This window comes from Archocentrus centrarchus, unplaced genomic scaffold (genome assembly GCF_007364275.1).
Source record: "Archocentrus centrarchus isolate MPI-CPG fArcCen1 unplaced genomic scaffold, fArcCen1 scaffold_43_ctg1, whole genome shotgun sequence".
Classification (NCBI taxonomy): Eukaryota; Metazoa; Chordata; class Actinopteri; order Cichliformes; family Cichlidae; genus Archocentrus; species Archocentrus centrarchus.
Genome location: NW_022060269.1, coordinates 425402 through 443173, shown reverse-complemented (window position 1 = coordinate 443173; position 17772 = coordinate 425402). Strand labels below are relative to the sequence as shown.

Sequence of the window (17772 nt, the reverse complement as noted above, 5' to 3'; positions counted from 1 at the left end):
TGTGGTTTTTTTTTGTTTTTTTGGACTGAAGTGAACATGATTTTTATAGATCGATGATGTAATACAATATAATAAAGTGTGTGTATACACAGAAATAGAAGATGATGGGCCTCCAAAACACACCAAGACAGTCAGCAGAAACCCAGTAATAATACTGGAAATTGGGCAGAGCCAGACCTCTATTAAATTTGCATATTTGAAGTAAAGATTTACAGATCCACGAAGGTCCTGAATCCCAAAGAAAGGAGCCGATCATGTTGTCTAAAGAAACAAATGTTTTGTTAAAAAAATAACAGCAGTGCCTGAAAAAGATGCAGAAAGTTAGGCAGAACGTTGGTTTTGACAAAGAGAAGCAGATTGTTCCACCTCCAAAAAAAAATCTGACTTTTAGTCACAAGAAGGGCAAAGTTAGCTGAAAAAGACCTGAAAATGTCCTGTTAACACCAAGATATCTGAACCCAGAACAGGTGAGGTTAAAGTGCAAACTGACTTGTTGAAGCTGCAGAGCTGCTGCAGTTTATGCAGAAACATTTGCTCTTTTGGAGGTTTATTTTACACTGCTCACTGAATACACATCAGATAAATCATGCAGGATATCTATACTGACATGGACTGGGTGACGTGTTAGGAATGAAAGGAAGTTCCATCCAACAAAAGGATTGTTTGCTGGAAATGAAAATGATCAACCTACAGAGGCAAAAATCAAAGTGAAAAATGATGCAGCAGGCTGGAACATTTTACTAATCTCACTGCAACAACTCAAAATAATACTAAGTAGTTTGTGTGGCCCCCACGTGCTCGTGTGCCTGCTTGACAACATCAGGGCTCCTAAAGAGACGAAGGATGGTGTCCTGGGGGATCTCTTCCCAGATCTGGAGCAGGGCATCACTGAGATCCTGGACACTGGGCATTGTTGTGCACCAGGAGGAACTGAGGACCCACTGCACCAGCATAGAGTCTGACAGTGGCTCCAAGGATTTCATCCTGATACCTGATGGCAGTCAGGGTGCTGTTGCCTAGCCTGTAGAGTTTTGTTTGTCCCTCCATTGATATGCCTCCCCAGACCATCACTGACCCACCGTCAAACTGGTCATGCTGAACAATGTTACAGGCAGCATAAGGTTCTCCTGTGAAAAGCACAGGGCTCCAGTGGTGGACCTGCTAATTCTGGTATTCTATGGCAAATGCCAATCAGGCTCCTTGGTGCCGGGCAGTGAGCACAGGGCCCACTAGAGGACGTTGGGCCCTCAGGCCCCCCTTATGAAGTCTGTTTCTGATTGGTTGCTCAGAGACATTCACACCAGTGGCTGCTGGAGGTCATTTTGTAGCTCTGCAGTGCTCATCCTGTTCCTCCTGCACAGAGGAGCAGATCCTGGTCCTGCTGATGGGTTAAGGACCTTCTCCTGTCCAGCTCTCCTAGAGTAACTGTCTGTCTCCTAGAATCTCCTCCATGCTCTGAGACTGTGCTGGGAGACACAGCAAACCTTCTGCCAATGGCACGTATTGATGTGCCATCCTGGAGGAGTTGGACTACCTGTGCAGCCTCTGTAGGGTCCAGGTATGACCTCATGCTACCAGCAGTGACTCTGACCCTAGCCAAATGCAGAACTAGTGAAAAACAGTCAGAAAAGATGAGGAGGGGAAAATGTGAGTGTCCTCCAGCTGTAAAACATTCCTGTTTGGGGGGGGTTGTCTCATTGTTGCCCCTCTAGTGCACCTGTTGGTAATTTGATGAATATCAAAGCAGCTGAAACTGATAAACACCCCCCCTCCTCTGATACTTACTGACCTCATCAATTTCAGAGGTTTACTGACTGATGCTGAGCTATGATTAGAGGTTCGTTTAATGTTTTTGAGCAGTGCATATCTAGAAAAGGAGCTAACATTTTTCCAAAGTAGACAGAGTGGCAGGAAGACACGATGTAGGATCAGGTACAATTACATTTGACCTCTGACCTCACTTTTACGTTTCTTTCTTTCAAGTTGATCCCAAAATGCGTTATAATGCGTACTTTAAGGAAAGTATAATGTTGCGTTTACATGTGAATTACTGCAGTATTCAGTCTGAGAATGAATGTTTACATTAGACCCACCTGCAGTGATCTGCTGTTGGGCTGCACTACAGATGTAATCCTAAAAAAAGAATGAAAAGAAAAAATATTAATTTTTTGAGGAAAAAAAAATCTTTTTTTTCTTTCATGTGTTTTAATTAGAACAATTATTTTTTGGCCCACATTTTGTGATAGCATGGAGTTGGGTGTTAGGGTGCTTTGAGCTCATTTTTTTAAATAAACACTATAAAATCTAAAATATTTCACTTCAGTTAATAAGCACAATAGTTTCACCTGCAATTACATTGTACACAAAGCATGCAGGGAAAATATTGAAACTCTGACATTGTTTTAGTAACTCTGCAGTCCATTTTACAAGCATGTGATATAGGTTATCAAGTAAAGCAAACTCCATATAAATGGAAATTATGCTGTGAAAGATTAAAATGTATCCCCTGACTGATGGATGGACATCAATTGCACCAATGACACAATGAAACCAGTCGGCGGTGCTGTCACACAGTTTCCATGCCGCTGCACAGCCATGACAGTTACACAACACGTCACGCAGCTGCTCCCTGCAGACTGCGCAGACGTTAAGGCATCCGAGATAAGCACGGCTGCGGTCGTGAAAACTCATAAAGCAGTAATAAAGCAAAACAAGCTGGAAAAAAGCAGAGGTGGTTTTTGGAGCATGGTGTTATGTGTTAAGCAAACTGCTGAGCATGCTCTTAAAACAACACATGCTCCTTCATTATCAGTCAGGGGAAATGGAGCGCCATCCTATGGGAATTAGAGGGTGGAGAGGTGAGATGCATGAGTCTGAACACGCACACATGCTCCCCGTCTGGGGTAAAGTGGGGCAGGGGGATCGTTGACGTCATCAAACCACAGTCTCCGGCCTACAGCAACAGCACTGCAGTTTATTTATTCCCCCATTATTAACACTCTGTCAGTCAGAGCAGACCTACACACCTTCAGGAGCACAATCATTTCCTCTGTGTCTTATCTGCACATAACCACAGATGGCAGAAACATATAGGAATAGTGTCTTAGAAAATAAAAGGCGTTACAGGTGACTAATGGAAAAAAAGGCACAAGGGAATTTCCCAGCTCCACAAATACAATGATGGTGACGTGTGGCTACGAGTTTTCCTTGGTCACTGATGAGGAAGCCAGTACGGCGCTGAGGTGGGGACCAAGCAACAGCTGATGGTAATTCAGGAAGACGCCTGTCAATCAAGCAAACACGCCCAAAGCTTGAGTCTCATAAATCCTCAAAGCTGCAGTCAGTCAATAATTTCTTTATTTATGATTCCCATGATGTATAAAAGTTTAAAAATGGGTTTTCTAACACTTCTAACGTGCTTTGTCCTCTCCTCATCTTTCCCATCACCCTCTGGGAAACCTTCATTTTCCCTGCTCTCTTCATTTCCATCCTCCTCTATTACATTTTCTTGCCCACTATCTGCCACACCCACAGGCACACCACAATACTGAAGCATACAGGAGCCTCCTTTTATCCTCCTAACCTGCTTAAGGTCTAATAGAGTTTTCACCCTTTCTGCTGGTACAGCAGAGGTCAAACCAGATCACGCCATACTAACTGTAAATAATGTAATTATCTTTAAATTTCAGAAAATGTGTCCAAACCTTTTTATGCTTATCAAACTGTCACTCTTAATTTGCAGTACCTTGGTGGGGTAGGTCTAACAGTAGTATGCTAAAATGGATTAGATTAAATCTAATCCAGTCATGGTCCCTCCCTGACCTCTTAGGCGCTGACCCGCCTTCTCTCTGCTCTATCTTTCCTTCTTTCTGTCATCTGTGCGTCAGACTTACCTGTGACTGCTCCTGTCAGTCCTGGATTAACTTACCTGAACCTGCAACCTGCACAAACAGTGAGCGTTTACCTGCCTGGCAGCCTCGTGGTAACTGGACCCGATCCTGTGAAGAAACTGAGTCTTGAAATCCTTTGTCTGAAAATGAATCTTTGTACTTTTCTGAAGAACTGCAAATACTCACCTGTGGTTACTGAGTGTTCATTAAAATCTTCGATGTTTTTTTGCATCCTGCCATGAATCAGCACCTTATTCTGGTGGAGGGGTTCGTTCGCCCTAATGAGCCTAAGAATTATGTTGTTGGGGGGCAGTTTGCCCCTGGTAGGGTCTCCCAAGGCAAACTGGTCCTAGGTGCAGGGCCAGGCTAGTGCAATTCACTAGACCTAGACCTCCTCTGCTTGTTATCATTAACCATTATTATTATCATTGCTACTGTCATACCAATAGTTATGCCAAGAATGGGGTCACTGATGGTGGTGTTGGTTTTTATTATTGCTACAGGTTTTGTTTTTTCTTCTTTTATTGCTTGCTTATATTTTCTATTTGCTGTTGTTATTGTTAGTATATTGTCATTATTGTTATTATTATTATAACTATCTCTACACTGGAATACATACTTGACCAAGCACACTTTCTTGATTATTCAAAGTCCCGACCTTTTAATTTATTTTTCTTATTTATATTTTACTTGATGGTAATGATGATAGTGCTGTTAGTGATAATAATAATAATTTCAGAATTATTATTATTGTTTTTGTTTGTTATTTGTTGTTGTCATAATTATTATGACCAGCTCTCTTTTTTTGCAGCCCTTCATTTGACATGTTTTCTCACCTTTACTTGAAGGAGGTGGAGTGGGCTAACGTGGGGAGGGTGTGGTACCCAGAGTAGCTGAGGGAGGGCGGGCAAGAGGGGCTCGAACTGAACCTTATTGGTTCTATTCAAAATGTGTTGGCATGGTTCACTTGTTCAACACAATCAGGTTCACAAGTCCCTAAAAAGCTGCCCCCCTCCTGAGGGTCTGGGGGCTAAACCCTCTGAGTGAGCTTCCTCCTGTGAGACGTCTGGAAGCTCCACAAAGGGAATAAAATCAGAGTTAAAGCCAACAGGATGATCAATGATATCAAACTGCAAAATAAACAAATAAAGTCAGTCACACACACACACACACACACTTCCACAACTGTAGTAACAATACATTTTTAAGTACTTTACTTAATTATTCATTAATTTGTTGATTTAATTTCTATGCCCCCTTGATGCCCCCTTCTAATAAGACACTGACACGTAAGCAGGTGCAGAGAAACATAGTAATGCACACACACACACACACACACACACACACACACACACACACACACACACACACACACACACACACACACACACACACACACACACACACACATTTCTTTTCAAAAGTCTAACTCGTTTGCTTCTTCAGTAGTGTATGACTCATCTGTTTGTGGTTTCAGTTATCTCTGTCAGTTGTGTTGTTTAAATAATGTAAAATAAAAATAATAACTGGCATTATCAAAAGTACTACATCCAGCAGCATGCCTATATTTACAGCTTCCTGTCTGAAAATGATAAGATGCACTCACAAGGAAAGATAATCACCTGTTCCGGTAAACAAAGGACTAAAAATAACAGCGCGCGTCATTGGGCACCGCTGAGTGGTACAGGCTTTAGGACCCAGGAGCACGGGGGCTTCCCGTGCCGTGCTGATCCGCAGGCTGACGTGCGGGGAGGAACGCGCTGCTCCGGTGCTGAGGCAGAAAGCTGGAGGAAGGGCAGGACAGCATCACCCGGTAAGACACGCAACAGTTTTTCAGTGTACGTGCGTTGATGTGAGTCCTGATATCTGAGATAATTAGGTCTCCCTGCTGTAGACAATATATACAATATATTCAAACTGAACTCAGTTTAGAGCTGAGTGGAGCACAACAATCGCTGTCACTGCCACAGTGACACATATTTATAACCGGGACGGTAATCTCTCCTGATAGCTCATTTTTGATGCAGGTTTTCTCACGCGATGCTGGACAGACTGCGTGTCGTCAAAGTGTTTTGACATAGGTGTGCATCGGCATTCAAGCATAATGGCTCATAGGCTTTGCAGATGTAACCCTCCATCCCTGCTGGGCTGTGAGTGACGTTTGTTTACCCGGAGCGAGGATTTGTTGTTTTAGAATTGAAACTTAAATTTTAAAATTAAAACGAGTAATTAGTTATTATATTAATTTCAAATTAATTAATGAATTAGGAATAATGAATGAATAAGGAAACAAACAAAACTATTAAATAAATAAATAAACAATGACCACTGGTATGATGTAAATTGCTTGATATAATCACAGCTATAAATGCCCTTCTAAACTTATTTTAAACTTATTTTGTGTGTATTTCCTCAAAATGATTAAGGTTTAAAATATCAGAAATTTAAAAATGGATTCAATGTGACATTAATCTTCCAAAAGGCACAAATTACAATTGTCAGCCATTGAATATGGTTGTCTGTATTAAAAAGTACACTGCTATAACTTTACCTTTTGTTTTGGTCTTTACACAAACTGTATATAAAAGATAAACATAAGTCTTAAAAGTGAAGCCAGTGCAAAACCTGTGTTGGCCAGCAGAGGGCTACTCTCAAAAAGATGACCGGTTGTATAGAAAGCTATGGAATGACACTTCCTCTCTCTTGTTACCTCACTTCACAATGAGACTTTCCTGATCTGGTGTCAGCCACTACTTTTAATAACCTGAAGTTGTCTCTAAAATGTGGTCAAATATATATTTAAAAATGCCAGTGAGCATGCAGCATCCTTCTGTTTCTCAGTTACATCCAACCCTTGCTCATCATGTCTGATTTGAAAACACCAGCATGGCAACAGCAAAAACATTCATCTTAAGGTTTTTACGACCTTATTAACTTATCTGTTTGTTGAGTCTGACATCATCAGTTATTTCTGGGTCCAAAGGCTCCTTCGGTTCCCAAAATCCAAAACACTGAGGCTCCACTGAGATTTAAGAACCACCTAAATTCTTTCCACTCCAATAAAATGATCAATGTGGCTGTTCTCCCATGTGTTGCAAAAAAGTTTAATATTGAGGCATCCGTGAAAAAGAGGATTTACAAGGTTCAGCTGAGTTAGAAGTTAGCAGGAAGTGAGCTCACAAGTTTACACCTAAATATGATATACCATCTTCTGACTTAACTATTTCTAAAAAACTAAAACATACGGCTGTGCTGTCACTTTGGACATAAACAAAGACGGAAACTAAATAGCAGCAACGCTTGGAGGGTTAGCAAAATTTGGCTAGTTCACATATGTGCTATAATAATGTGCTACCTGGTGGCTAGCTAGTGTTCAAATATTTGGTGTGTGGGACACCATGAGCCTACAGTATGGGCTGCAGTGTACGCCATGAGTTTTTAATTTATGCTGTACATGAATAATGCTTGTAAAAAGCTGGAGAGTCTGAAAACGCCTGATTATTTTTAGGGGCTCATTTCTATTAAATAAAACAAGACACAAAGCACTACAATACGTTGAAAAGATGACATCCTCAGTGAACGCAGCAAACACTTGGACCCGGAACAGGGTATATACATCATCACTCAACAAGCAGATTATGGTGGCTGTGTCCATCTTTTATATACAGTCTCTGGGTATTCGTGAACTCTTGAAAAAAATATCTAACTCTTTAGCAGCTCAATGCTTGTAAAGGCTGAATGATAGTTAAGGTAGTATGTCTGTGACCTTTTTGCTGAAAACAGCTGTCTGAAAATAAAGTGATGATTTCAGTCAGACCGACACAACAGTTATTAAGCTCAAAGGAAAAATATCCTCTATTGAGCAGAACACAAGAGGGCTAAAGGGGCAATTTTCTGTGGGTTAATCAGTTTGAGTACTTATAGATCACACATCGTAAACTGAGCCACTGTTACCATGGAAATATTGATTAGGCCAGATTTGAACATCCCAAGTCCCAGCACAAATCATTCCTTCCTTCATGATATTTTACCTTCTCTGTATTTTGCTCATCCTGTGACAGGGAGAGGACAGGGACAGGTTACAGAACATGCAAAATTATATATTTTGTTTTTACCCTTCTGGGATACAGAAAAAAATCAGCTTTTAGAAGCTACAACTGGAAGAAATGCTACTGATAGCATTTATTTATTCATTTATTTTTGGATCCACTGGTGGAGGAATTAATATTAAGGCTCTGAAGGTACATTTCCTAATGTTGTGAATGCATCCAACTTTTTACTGTGAAAAATTTTTAAATTCCAAAATTAAGGTGGGAGGACATTTCAGCATTTACAGCAGGAAATTGTAGTACTCAAGTGTACTTGAGTTGTTTGCCAATAAAGAGTACAGCATGAATGAAGTAGATTTTGGCACAGGTGTAATTTTACCTCCTTTTCAAGAACACGCTGGACATTTTCAAGATATTTTTCTTGCTGTGACTGTGTAATAATGTAGGATATTGCTCCAGGGACTGAATAACACATGCAGTGTGGTCCACAGTTGTTTTCAGGCTGGTCACGTCACAATCCTGTCAGCACGAGCCTTGAAATGATCGTGTTACCCCGGAGACACCGGATTGCTGACTGTTTGGCCAGAACCCAGCCTGCGTTTCAGCCACGCATCTCATTCCTTCTGCTTCTTCAAGAGATCGTAAATGAAGTGAAGGAGCCTCTGGCTGTTTCCTCGCTGTCCGAACAGCAGCTGAGCATCTTCGCTGCTTGGATTTATAGATATACAAAGAAACAATTGAGATGTAAAAAAAAAACAAAAAAAAACCCCGCACTGTTCGCCCATGCCAAAACAAAAACTGATGCACCTATGCAGCCAACTGAGCTAGCCCTTACGAAGCATAATAGGATGGAGTGTAACATTCATGCTTTCTGCTGACTGTAATAACAGTTGACCGGAGAGGATGAGGTTGAACCGGTACTGACTTAGTGTTCAAATGAGACATCCGCAGCTGCGATCCGATCTTTGTACTTGTCTCAGTGGGGGTGAGAAAGGAGGGTGGGCGAGGACTTCAGCAGTAAAACATGCGATCCATTGCATTGAGGTCTGGTGTCAGACTTGGTCCGTCAACAACATTCCACAATTGAGCTTAAAAACTCCCTGGTTGTGTCGTATGTGTAGGATAATTGCTCCGTGGCATGGAAGCTAACTGTTCACACAGGCACTGCAGTGGTGATGGGAGATTTTCTGTTTCTGTCCGTGTTGGTACATCTGGTTAAATCTGGTAACGGTAAATCTGCCACTGCAAACTACTGAGGTTACATTTTGGAGAATGTGGACAACAATATATTTTTTATAGATGTTTTAAAGATGAAGCTTGTGCTCTTTGTTGTGTTTGGCAGTTTTGGTTCTTGGTCGGTGTTCAAGGATCCAGTCTACTAAAAATCCCCTGCCGATCAGCGTGACTTGAGTCCAGACCTGTTGATGCACCTGATGCATCACTGTGAAGATTTGTGGAAGGAGAGCAGCCATCACCTCTCTGCACCCCTGCACACAGACATTTATATCCGTCTGGTTGCTGATAATTGAACTGGGATGGACTCCTGTCAGAAATATGATGAATGTGTTTGTGCTCTCCGAGAGTTTCCTCGTAGTTACAGAGAAAAACAGATGTTGCGGCGTTAATGAGAAGATGGTGATATTAAACATTGACGCTAAGGGCTACACACAGGTACTTTGTGCTGAACTGAATTAGACGCAAACTAAATCCAGCTGCTTGTTGTCATTTTTATTCATTTTTCCAGCTTCTCCATCTGCCTCCATTAACATACAGCCATAAAGAACTATGGGAGGCGTAGCGTTGGATACGGGCGACTCGGGGGTGAAGGCTCCAGATGGAGGCTGGGGCTGGGCAGTGCTGGCCGGCTGTTTTGTCATCACAGGCTTCTCCTACGCTTTCCCCAAAGCGGTCAGTGTCTTTTTCAAAGAGCTGATCAGAGAGTTTGATGTCGGATACAGTGACACTGCATGGATCTCCTCCATTCTGCTGGCCATGCTCTACGGCACAGGTAGGCCGCTGCAGTATTCACATGCATGTTGGAGAGCTGTATGTATGCTGCAACATTAAAAACATATAGAGCCTTTGTATATCTATATAGATATTGTTTGTTTGTTTAGGCTGATTTTTGACACTATGCAGTCCAACAAATAAGGACTTTGCTTTTTTATCAGGATGTTTCAGTGACTGAAGTTAGTCTGAGGAGGATGCAAATAACAGCAAAATGACATTCAAAGCTGCAGCTTTTCTACCCTGAACTCTGTATTGGGAACCATTAATAATCATTGCAGTTTCTTTTAAACCCTTTCTTTTTTTTTGGCCATTTCATTCTAAACATTTGAATGTAGTTGTTAGAAATATTTAATTTTTGATCTGAGGCTCCAACACTGAACACTGCAGGCAGGCAGGACACAGTCTGCAGCCCTGGATCAAACATTACAGAAACCCAGGAAATGTGAGAAGGACAGATAGAGGGACACACCATGCATGAGATATGTCACGTTTTCAGCTCGCAGCTCTCTGTGTTATCTCTGCTATTATTCTTAGACTCAGCTTAAAAAATGGGAACAAATTGTGTGTTTTTGCAACAGGCTGCTAGAAACAAAGTGCCTAAAGATCCAATTTAAAAGTGGATCTTTGCAAAGCTGTCTAACATGTAGACACATCACTGGTTCATTTGTTGAGTTAGGTGCCTTTTTTAAGCTTGAATGAGTCATAGGTCAGTGTTAAGCAGCTTAACAAACAACAAAAACAAGCCTCTGAAACCCTTTAGTCCAATTCTTGTACCTGCTGGGCTAAACAGGAGTGAAAAGCAGCCCATGTCCAAAGAAAAACTAAACCTTCTGAAGGTAACAATTTGCTCAAGACCACTTAAAAAATTACAAGAGAGTCTGGCTGTTTGGAAACATTAATAAAGGAATGTGAAAAATGGAAAAACACCATTAAAATGTAACCTTATCATATTATTTTGAAAATAATGTTTCTGCTTTCTCTCATCACATTCTCAAGGACATTTTCAACATACTTAGCATTCAATGTGAAAATTTTCAGGCTTCCAAAGCCTCCAAAGATATGTAATTTATGTGCCGTATCTCACAGTAACAGACACCCCTGATGCACACAGTCGTACTGTGTTACTCTTTGTCCAGGCCCCCTGTGCAGCGTGCTAGTAAACCGCTTCGGCTGTCGTCCAGTCATGATGGTGGGCGGCCTCTTTGCCTCTCTGGGAATGATTCTGGCCTCCTTTTCCACCAGCATCATCCACATCTACCTCTCCACTGGAGTCATCACAGGTCTGACTGTTTAAATGAACACATCTCCACAACTGTAATCACACAGTGCTGCACATCCTATAAGTTCAGAATAGATTCGTGCATTTTCAACAATTATACTTTAAGGCTTTTCCTACATTTCAATACATAATAATCAAATTATTACAGGACCCTGGTTTACAGTCACTTACAACTGCTTGGTTAAGGTTAGTAAACATTGTGTTTTGGGCAGAAATGAGCCCCTTCACCAAAGCACGCCTTGGGTTAAACTGAGATGTGCCTGCAGCGTTGACAGTGAGAGCACCCTGCTGTGTTCCCGGGGTTAAGGTTACAGTGAAAGTAAACTCCACCACAAGTGCTTGTCGGATCACTGAGCGGCATTTGAAACCGTAATGTAGGTTAGTGGTAGAGAGGTTACAATGTAACAACACTACAAATACCTTCCAGGAGACACTGTCAAAAAGTGTGCATCATCATACCAGAATAAATATTTAATCTGGCTCCTTTCTGCTTCTTCCAGCTTCTTTTTCTCTGCCTGGACATGTGGCTGTTGTGATCAGCTGTAAACTTTCAGAACAAACAAGCTCTTTATGAACATATCTCAAGCATTAGGTTAGGAACATCCTAACAGTAGTCCCTGTATCATGGATAAAAGTGGGAAAAATAAAACTGTCTGATTTAAAAAAATGCTAATCAAAGCGAGTACGTTCAAATAACAAAAGGCTAAATAATGCAAAACTTTCTTTCACTTGCTGCAGGTCTTGGATTAGCCCTGAATTTCCAACCTTCTCTGATTATGTTAAACCGCTACTTCAGTGAGAAGCGTCCTCTGGCCAATGGCCTTTCAGCAGCAGGAAGCCCTGTGGCCCTGTGCTGCCTCTCACCACTGGGCCAGGTCCTTCAGTACCAATATGGATGGAGGGGCGGGTTTCTTATCTTGGGTGGTATCCTGCTTAACTGCTGCGTGTGTGGGGCCCTCATGAAGCCTCTGGTCGCCCCAAAGAACCTCAAGGCCAAGAACTTAGAAGAAGACAATGACAAGGAGATAGAGGAGAAGGAGAAGAAGAAGAAGCCAAAAGCCAAACTGCTGGACTTCTCTGTCTTCAAAGATGGCGGTTTTGTCATCTATACTGTGGCAGCATCCATCATGGTGCTGGGGCTGTTTGTGCCTCCTGTGTTTATTGTTAGTTATGCTAAGGAGCTGGGAAACGAAGACACCAAATCTGCTTTACTGCTTTCCATCCTGGGATTTATTGATATCTTTGCACGGCCCACGTGTGGTATAATTGCTGGACTGAAATGGGTCCGGCCTCGCTGTGTCTACCTCTTCAGCTTCGCTATGCTCTTCAATGGAGCCACTGACCTGATCGGCTCACAGGTGAGCGATCATGTACCTGTTTGAACTGGAATAGAAATTCTAAACATTGCAGGTTTTTGTTTATTCACAATTTCATGTTTATTTCCAGGCCAAAGACTATTCATCCCTGGTGGTCTTCTGTGTCTTCTTTGGCATCTCCTATGGCATGGTGGGTGCCCTGCAGTTTGAGGTTCTCATGGCAATAGTCGGTACAGAGAAGTTCTCCAGTGCCATTGGCCTAGTGCTTCTCATGGAGGCCATCGCTGTGCTGGTGGGGCCACCTGGCGCAGGTCAGTAAGCACAGTGCACAAAGGACTCTGGGCCCTATGCTAATGTTTTAGCTAGTCCTACATCATGTTGAATGTATCTCTTGATGACAGACCTTATATTTCATAATGTCAAAGGGTGATTTGGTAGCAGTGGTTATTGAGCATGAGCCAAACAGGTTGTCTAGGAAGAGGTCAGGTTGTAGCCAGGGCCGTGGGTGCATGGTTGCAACGTTAGCAATTTTTTTAAAGCACTGATGCTTTCCATAAATTTGAGAAGCTTCACAAAATAAAAGCGTTTTGATTAACAAGCTGTTAAACTTTGCCAAACTTTTCATGACATCATTTTTGTGCTTATCGCTCTTTCCTCGGGGTCTTGTGTCGTAGAACTTTATGGGTTAATGTCTCCTCTCCAGTTGTCCTAAGAAAATGCTATGCTACCTGACAAAGAACACACAGGAGAGGCAAAGTTAGACACCAGCTGCTTACATAATGAAGCATTCACCAACTAAAGGATGAGATACTTTTCTCAGGAGTGGGTGGAGACCAAAAACCGAGCTAAAAGTGACTAAATATTACACCTACATTCTTGGCCAAGTACAACTCCCGATAAATGCTATGTCACTACTTCAGCTTTTATACAAACGAGTGTTGGAAAAAAGCATCCTGCTGTTCTCTGTCTGCCACTACTGCACTACTGTTTGTGGACCTAAAGGAATCAATGCTGCTTTAAATGTTAGCAAGCAGGCTGCTATTACGAATGACAGGCTACAGTTGTGAAGAACGTTTTCACAGGAGACAATCGAAGTGCACCCCGTGATTTAGTAGCTTGTAGAACAACTATCAGCAGAAATGATTTGAAGTGAATTCTGTATGACTCTCTCAGTCTCTCACATCATGCGGAGGAATTTTAACCCACTCTTCCTTACGTTCAGTTCTTTGAGGTTTGCTGGCATTCATTTAAGGTCCTACCATGATCATTTCAGTCGGGTTGAGATCTGACTCTGACTCGGCCATTCCAACACCTTGAGATGGCCTCACATTTGACTCTAGAATACTTTGGTATTCAGAGAAGTTAATGATTGACTAAATACCTGCAAAGTACCCAGATCCTGTGACTGCGAAACAAACCCAAATCATCTCCTTCAAACCACCGTGCTTGAAAGTTGGTACGAGGTGATCGTGCTGATATGCTGTGTTTGCACTTGGTTTTTCACAGGACTGCATATATACATGATAAAAAATAGAGCACATTTTATGAGCGATGAGTGCATGAATGCTGATATTCTAAAGGGGTCATGAACTTGCCAATATGCATTTAAACCAGCATTGCCATGAGTGAAGAAAAACTGTTTTTACTGTATTACCGCATGTTCCAATGTGTTTTTTTTCTGTGTCAGGCCGGCTGCTTGATGCCACCAAGAAATACATGTACGTCTTCCTGCTGGCAGGAAGCGAGGTGGTCCTCTCAGCTGTGGTTCTGGCTACCTGCAACTTCCTGTTTATCAAAAAGAAGCCCTCAGAGCCAGCTCACAAACTTGAGTGCATCGCAGTCACAAATGACACCAGCACGGAGGTGTGCAGCAGGACAGCGGAGGTGAACAACGAATTGGAGAAGGGAGAGAGAGAGGAGCAAGAGAAGGAGACGAAGAGGGAGGCATCACAGGAGTTGAAGGAGGAGGAGCAAAAGGACAAAGAGAAAGTAGATGAGGTCAGGCCCAAGAGTGTAACAGTGGACTCACAGGAAGTGGAAAGGTTCCTGAAAGAACCACAACTAAATGGTGGCATGGCACCCAGCCCTGAAACATGCCTGTGAACAGAGGTAGAAGACACTGGATGGGATTATGATCCACACAGCTCAGTGAAGTGTAAGGGACCATGCTGCACCATACCGGATAGGTCTGCTTTCCCCATTATGTAGTGTTTAATCCAGATACGGCCGACGGTGTGGTGTCACTGCCATAAGAAATACTAATAGTTATGTGAGCAATATTTTATCTCTAGATGTTTTTGAGTGTGGTTAGTTGTCACAGCACTGCCTTGTGTATACAGTTCATAATAAAAGCCACCAGCAAATAAAGTTGAGGGATAATTCAGTTTAGTCTGAAGTGCTTTTGGGTGAAGGTCCCAATCTCTCTTGCCCTCCCCGACTATCACTCAACAGGTGTTTTCAGCTCACTGAAGTCTATGTGTTTGACTGTGGCTAACTGTTGTCAAGCTTAATGTGCTGAGTGTGTTGTTTGTCCCCAAAAAGCCCAGAGTTACACTGCAATACAAATAATATACAGATGGGATGCAGCACGTTTGTGTGGACCAAAGGACTGGCTGAGATGTGGCTTACTAGTAGGATGAAACAGGCCTCGACTTACTGACGACTATAAAGCTTTTTCCTCATGTTGCCTACGTGCTTTGCATCGCCTGTACTGTTTGTGAGTGTTTCAGTGGAACCGAATATTAAAGGGATCGTTTAGTTTTTGTGTCACTTATTTTAAATAAAAAAAAAAAATGTAAGTAAAACCAGTGAATGTTTGAAGGATGGCAGAAAAATCATGGAAGTAACTCCCGGCCTTTTTTTTTTAATGCACAGAACTGTTGGAGTTATGGTCAGAATTCATCATAATCAGTACAACCAACAATGCAAGTTTTGGTAGACTGTCCTCATATCAGCCTCCTTTATCATGTTAAAGGTGTTGCTCGCAGTGAAAACTCCGCCCGATCCTGGAGTTTTGCTCCACGTCTTACTGCTAATGCTGTGCCTCACAGCCACTTTCCAGGAAGCTGTTTTACAGTGAAGAGAAAAACTCAAAGTTAGCATTTAGCTGGTGAGAATCATGACTCCTCTGGTAGATAAAGGACCATATATTTTTGATTATATCTATTATATTTCTCAGATTTGGGCAGAGACCAAAAACAGGGCTAAAAGAGGGGGATATTTGCAGCTGCGTTCCTTCAGAGGTCAAATACAACAATGAATGAATGCTGCTGTATGTCCAGTAGACGTCTAAATAAAACTGTTTGCTAACACCATTATTTTAAGTAAAAGCTTGGAACCAAACTGGATCGTTACCATCATTCAGTAAGCATCTATTTTGTTTTTACTGGCCTGGAGGCAGCAGCTGGGTGAGCACTGAGATCTGTGTATCCATGGTGATGGATGATCTCTCATGCAAAGAAGAGTGAGTGTGACTTGATGTGCCATTTGGATTAGCAAAGGCCCATATTGGCTTTATTTGGATCGGTTAAAAGGATGACTGGTTAGCAGGACAATCTACCACAACAACAATCTACCTGCAATAAATGCTGGATGAAGTGCGTATTGTTTCCTTTAAACTCTGACATGTTGTATGTTGTGTTTTAACCGACAGACCGTGCAGCTGAATATTACGCTTTTCTCTTTCTTTTGTTGCCTAATATAAAAAGATAAGTGTGTGTGGTTTGAATGTAGAGTTTGTACATTTGTGCGTGAGGCTGCAGTTAAAGCGGTGGTGATGATCGTGAGAGCTGTGCTTACATGTACTCGAGCCCTGCAGCTGCTTCAGTAACCTGCTGGTTTTTGTTTTTCTTCCATTAACTGTACCGTGTTGGCTAATAATCCTAAAATGAAATGATGTCTCTGTTGAGTCACTTTCGCACCTTTCTACTAACTCCTGCTGAATGTCACTGATGTCAGTCAGATCGGACCGATCCAGACTTGGTTTTCTGTTCTAAATGGTTAGAACAGATGTGTTCTAATAGAGAAACCTGTGTACGTGTCTTGACTGTAAAAATGTCACCTAAACCAAATCGCCTCCCTGTGTCTTTTTTAAATCTATCATTATTTATGTAACAGAATTTGACACAAGAATTACACAGGAACTGGAAGGGGTGTCCACAGGGTGACACCAGCCCTAAAATATGATTGGTGCCCCCTCCCACCAATGCCACTGGAGTACTGTTAATCTCACAACTCCAAACACCATTGGATGAGAGCGTGGCTTTCTCATGAGTCTGAAAATCATGATTTCAAAGCCGGTTCTCTCCAGCTATTTTACTTCTGTTTCAATACTCACACCACACTCCTGTTCTTGGTCTCCCCTGTGCCACCCCATTAAAAAAAAAAAAATCCTGGAAACGCTCCTGTGGTGCAGCCTGTCGTGATTTGAGCTGCATTTCAGCCAGTGGTGTTGGGGATCATGTCAAAATTTATGGAGCTATGAACACAGAAAAGTACCATGAGATTTTGCCCAGCCATGCATGCATACCATCTGGAAGGCATTTGATTGGCAATGGCTTCATTTTTCATCATTACAGTGATAACAAACACACTGCCAGTGCACTAACTGAATACTATCATCAACAGGCTTCCCCAGAATCTGCACCTCAACATTACTGAAGCAGTCTGAGATCATCTCCAACAGAGAACGGAACAAAAGGCAGCCGACCGCCGAAGAAGAGCTTTGAGTGTGCATCAAGGAGCCCGGAGAACTGTTCCTGCAGAGTGATTAAAGAAAGCTGTTCAGGCTGTGTTGAAGAATGAAGGTGCTTTTCTGTGTTTCTATTTCTATCAGTTTATCAGCCTGCTGAAATGTAACCACAAACTATGACAGAGCCTCCATCGTGTTTTACAGATGGCTGCAGACGCTCTCTCCTCACCTCCTCCCTACACACCGACAATCTGAACCAGAAATTTCACATTTGGGTTCTTCTTTCCTTAAAACCTGTTGCCACTGATTTAACGTTCAGTTCTTGTGTAATCTGACATACTTCAGCCTTTTCTCCCAGTTTCTCTTCCTTAAGAATGGCTTCTCACAGCCACCCTTCTATTGCAGCCATTTCTGATGAGGCTCCATCAAACAGATGGATGAGCTGAAGGGCCAGATCCATTCTCGGGTCTTGTGTCTTGTCTTTCCTGGATTATTTCTCATTTCTTAAGGACCTGATTTTTAAATAGTGTTCCTCTGC

General features: G+C 42.2%; 1 protein-coding gene across 2 annotated transcripts; it reads left to right on the top strand.

The window, feature by feature from the left end:
• The first annotated feature begins 5639 nt into the window (after positions 1-5639).
• Positions 5640-17258, top strand: slc16a3a (solute carrier family 16 member 3a). Of its 2 annotated transcripts, XR_004019585.1 has the most exons (7): positions 5640-5703; positions 9684-9947; positions 11086-11229; positions 11967-12586; positions 12675-12855; positions 14232-14699; positions 17171-17258. XR_004019585.1 is itself a non-coding variant. In XM_030724955.1 (6 exons), exons 2-6 carry the CDS (start codon positions 9725-9727, stop codon positions 14645-14647), a joined length of 1584 nt encoding a protein of 527 aa, XP_030580815.1. In that variant the 5' UTR covers positions 5640-5703; positions 9684-9724; the 3' UTR covers positions 14648-16614. The 2 variants fall into 2 exon arrangements, 1 of the variants encoding a protein (XP_030580815.1); XM_030724955.1 differs by lacking the exon at positions 17171-17258 and having other exon boundaries at positions 14232-16614.
• The last annotated feature ends 514 nt before the right edge of the window (positions 17259-17772 follow it).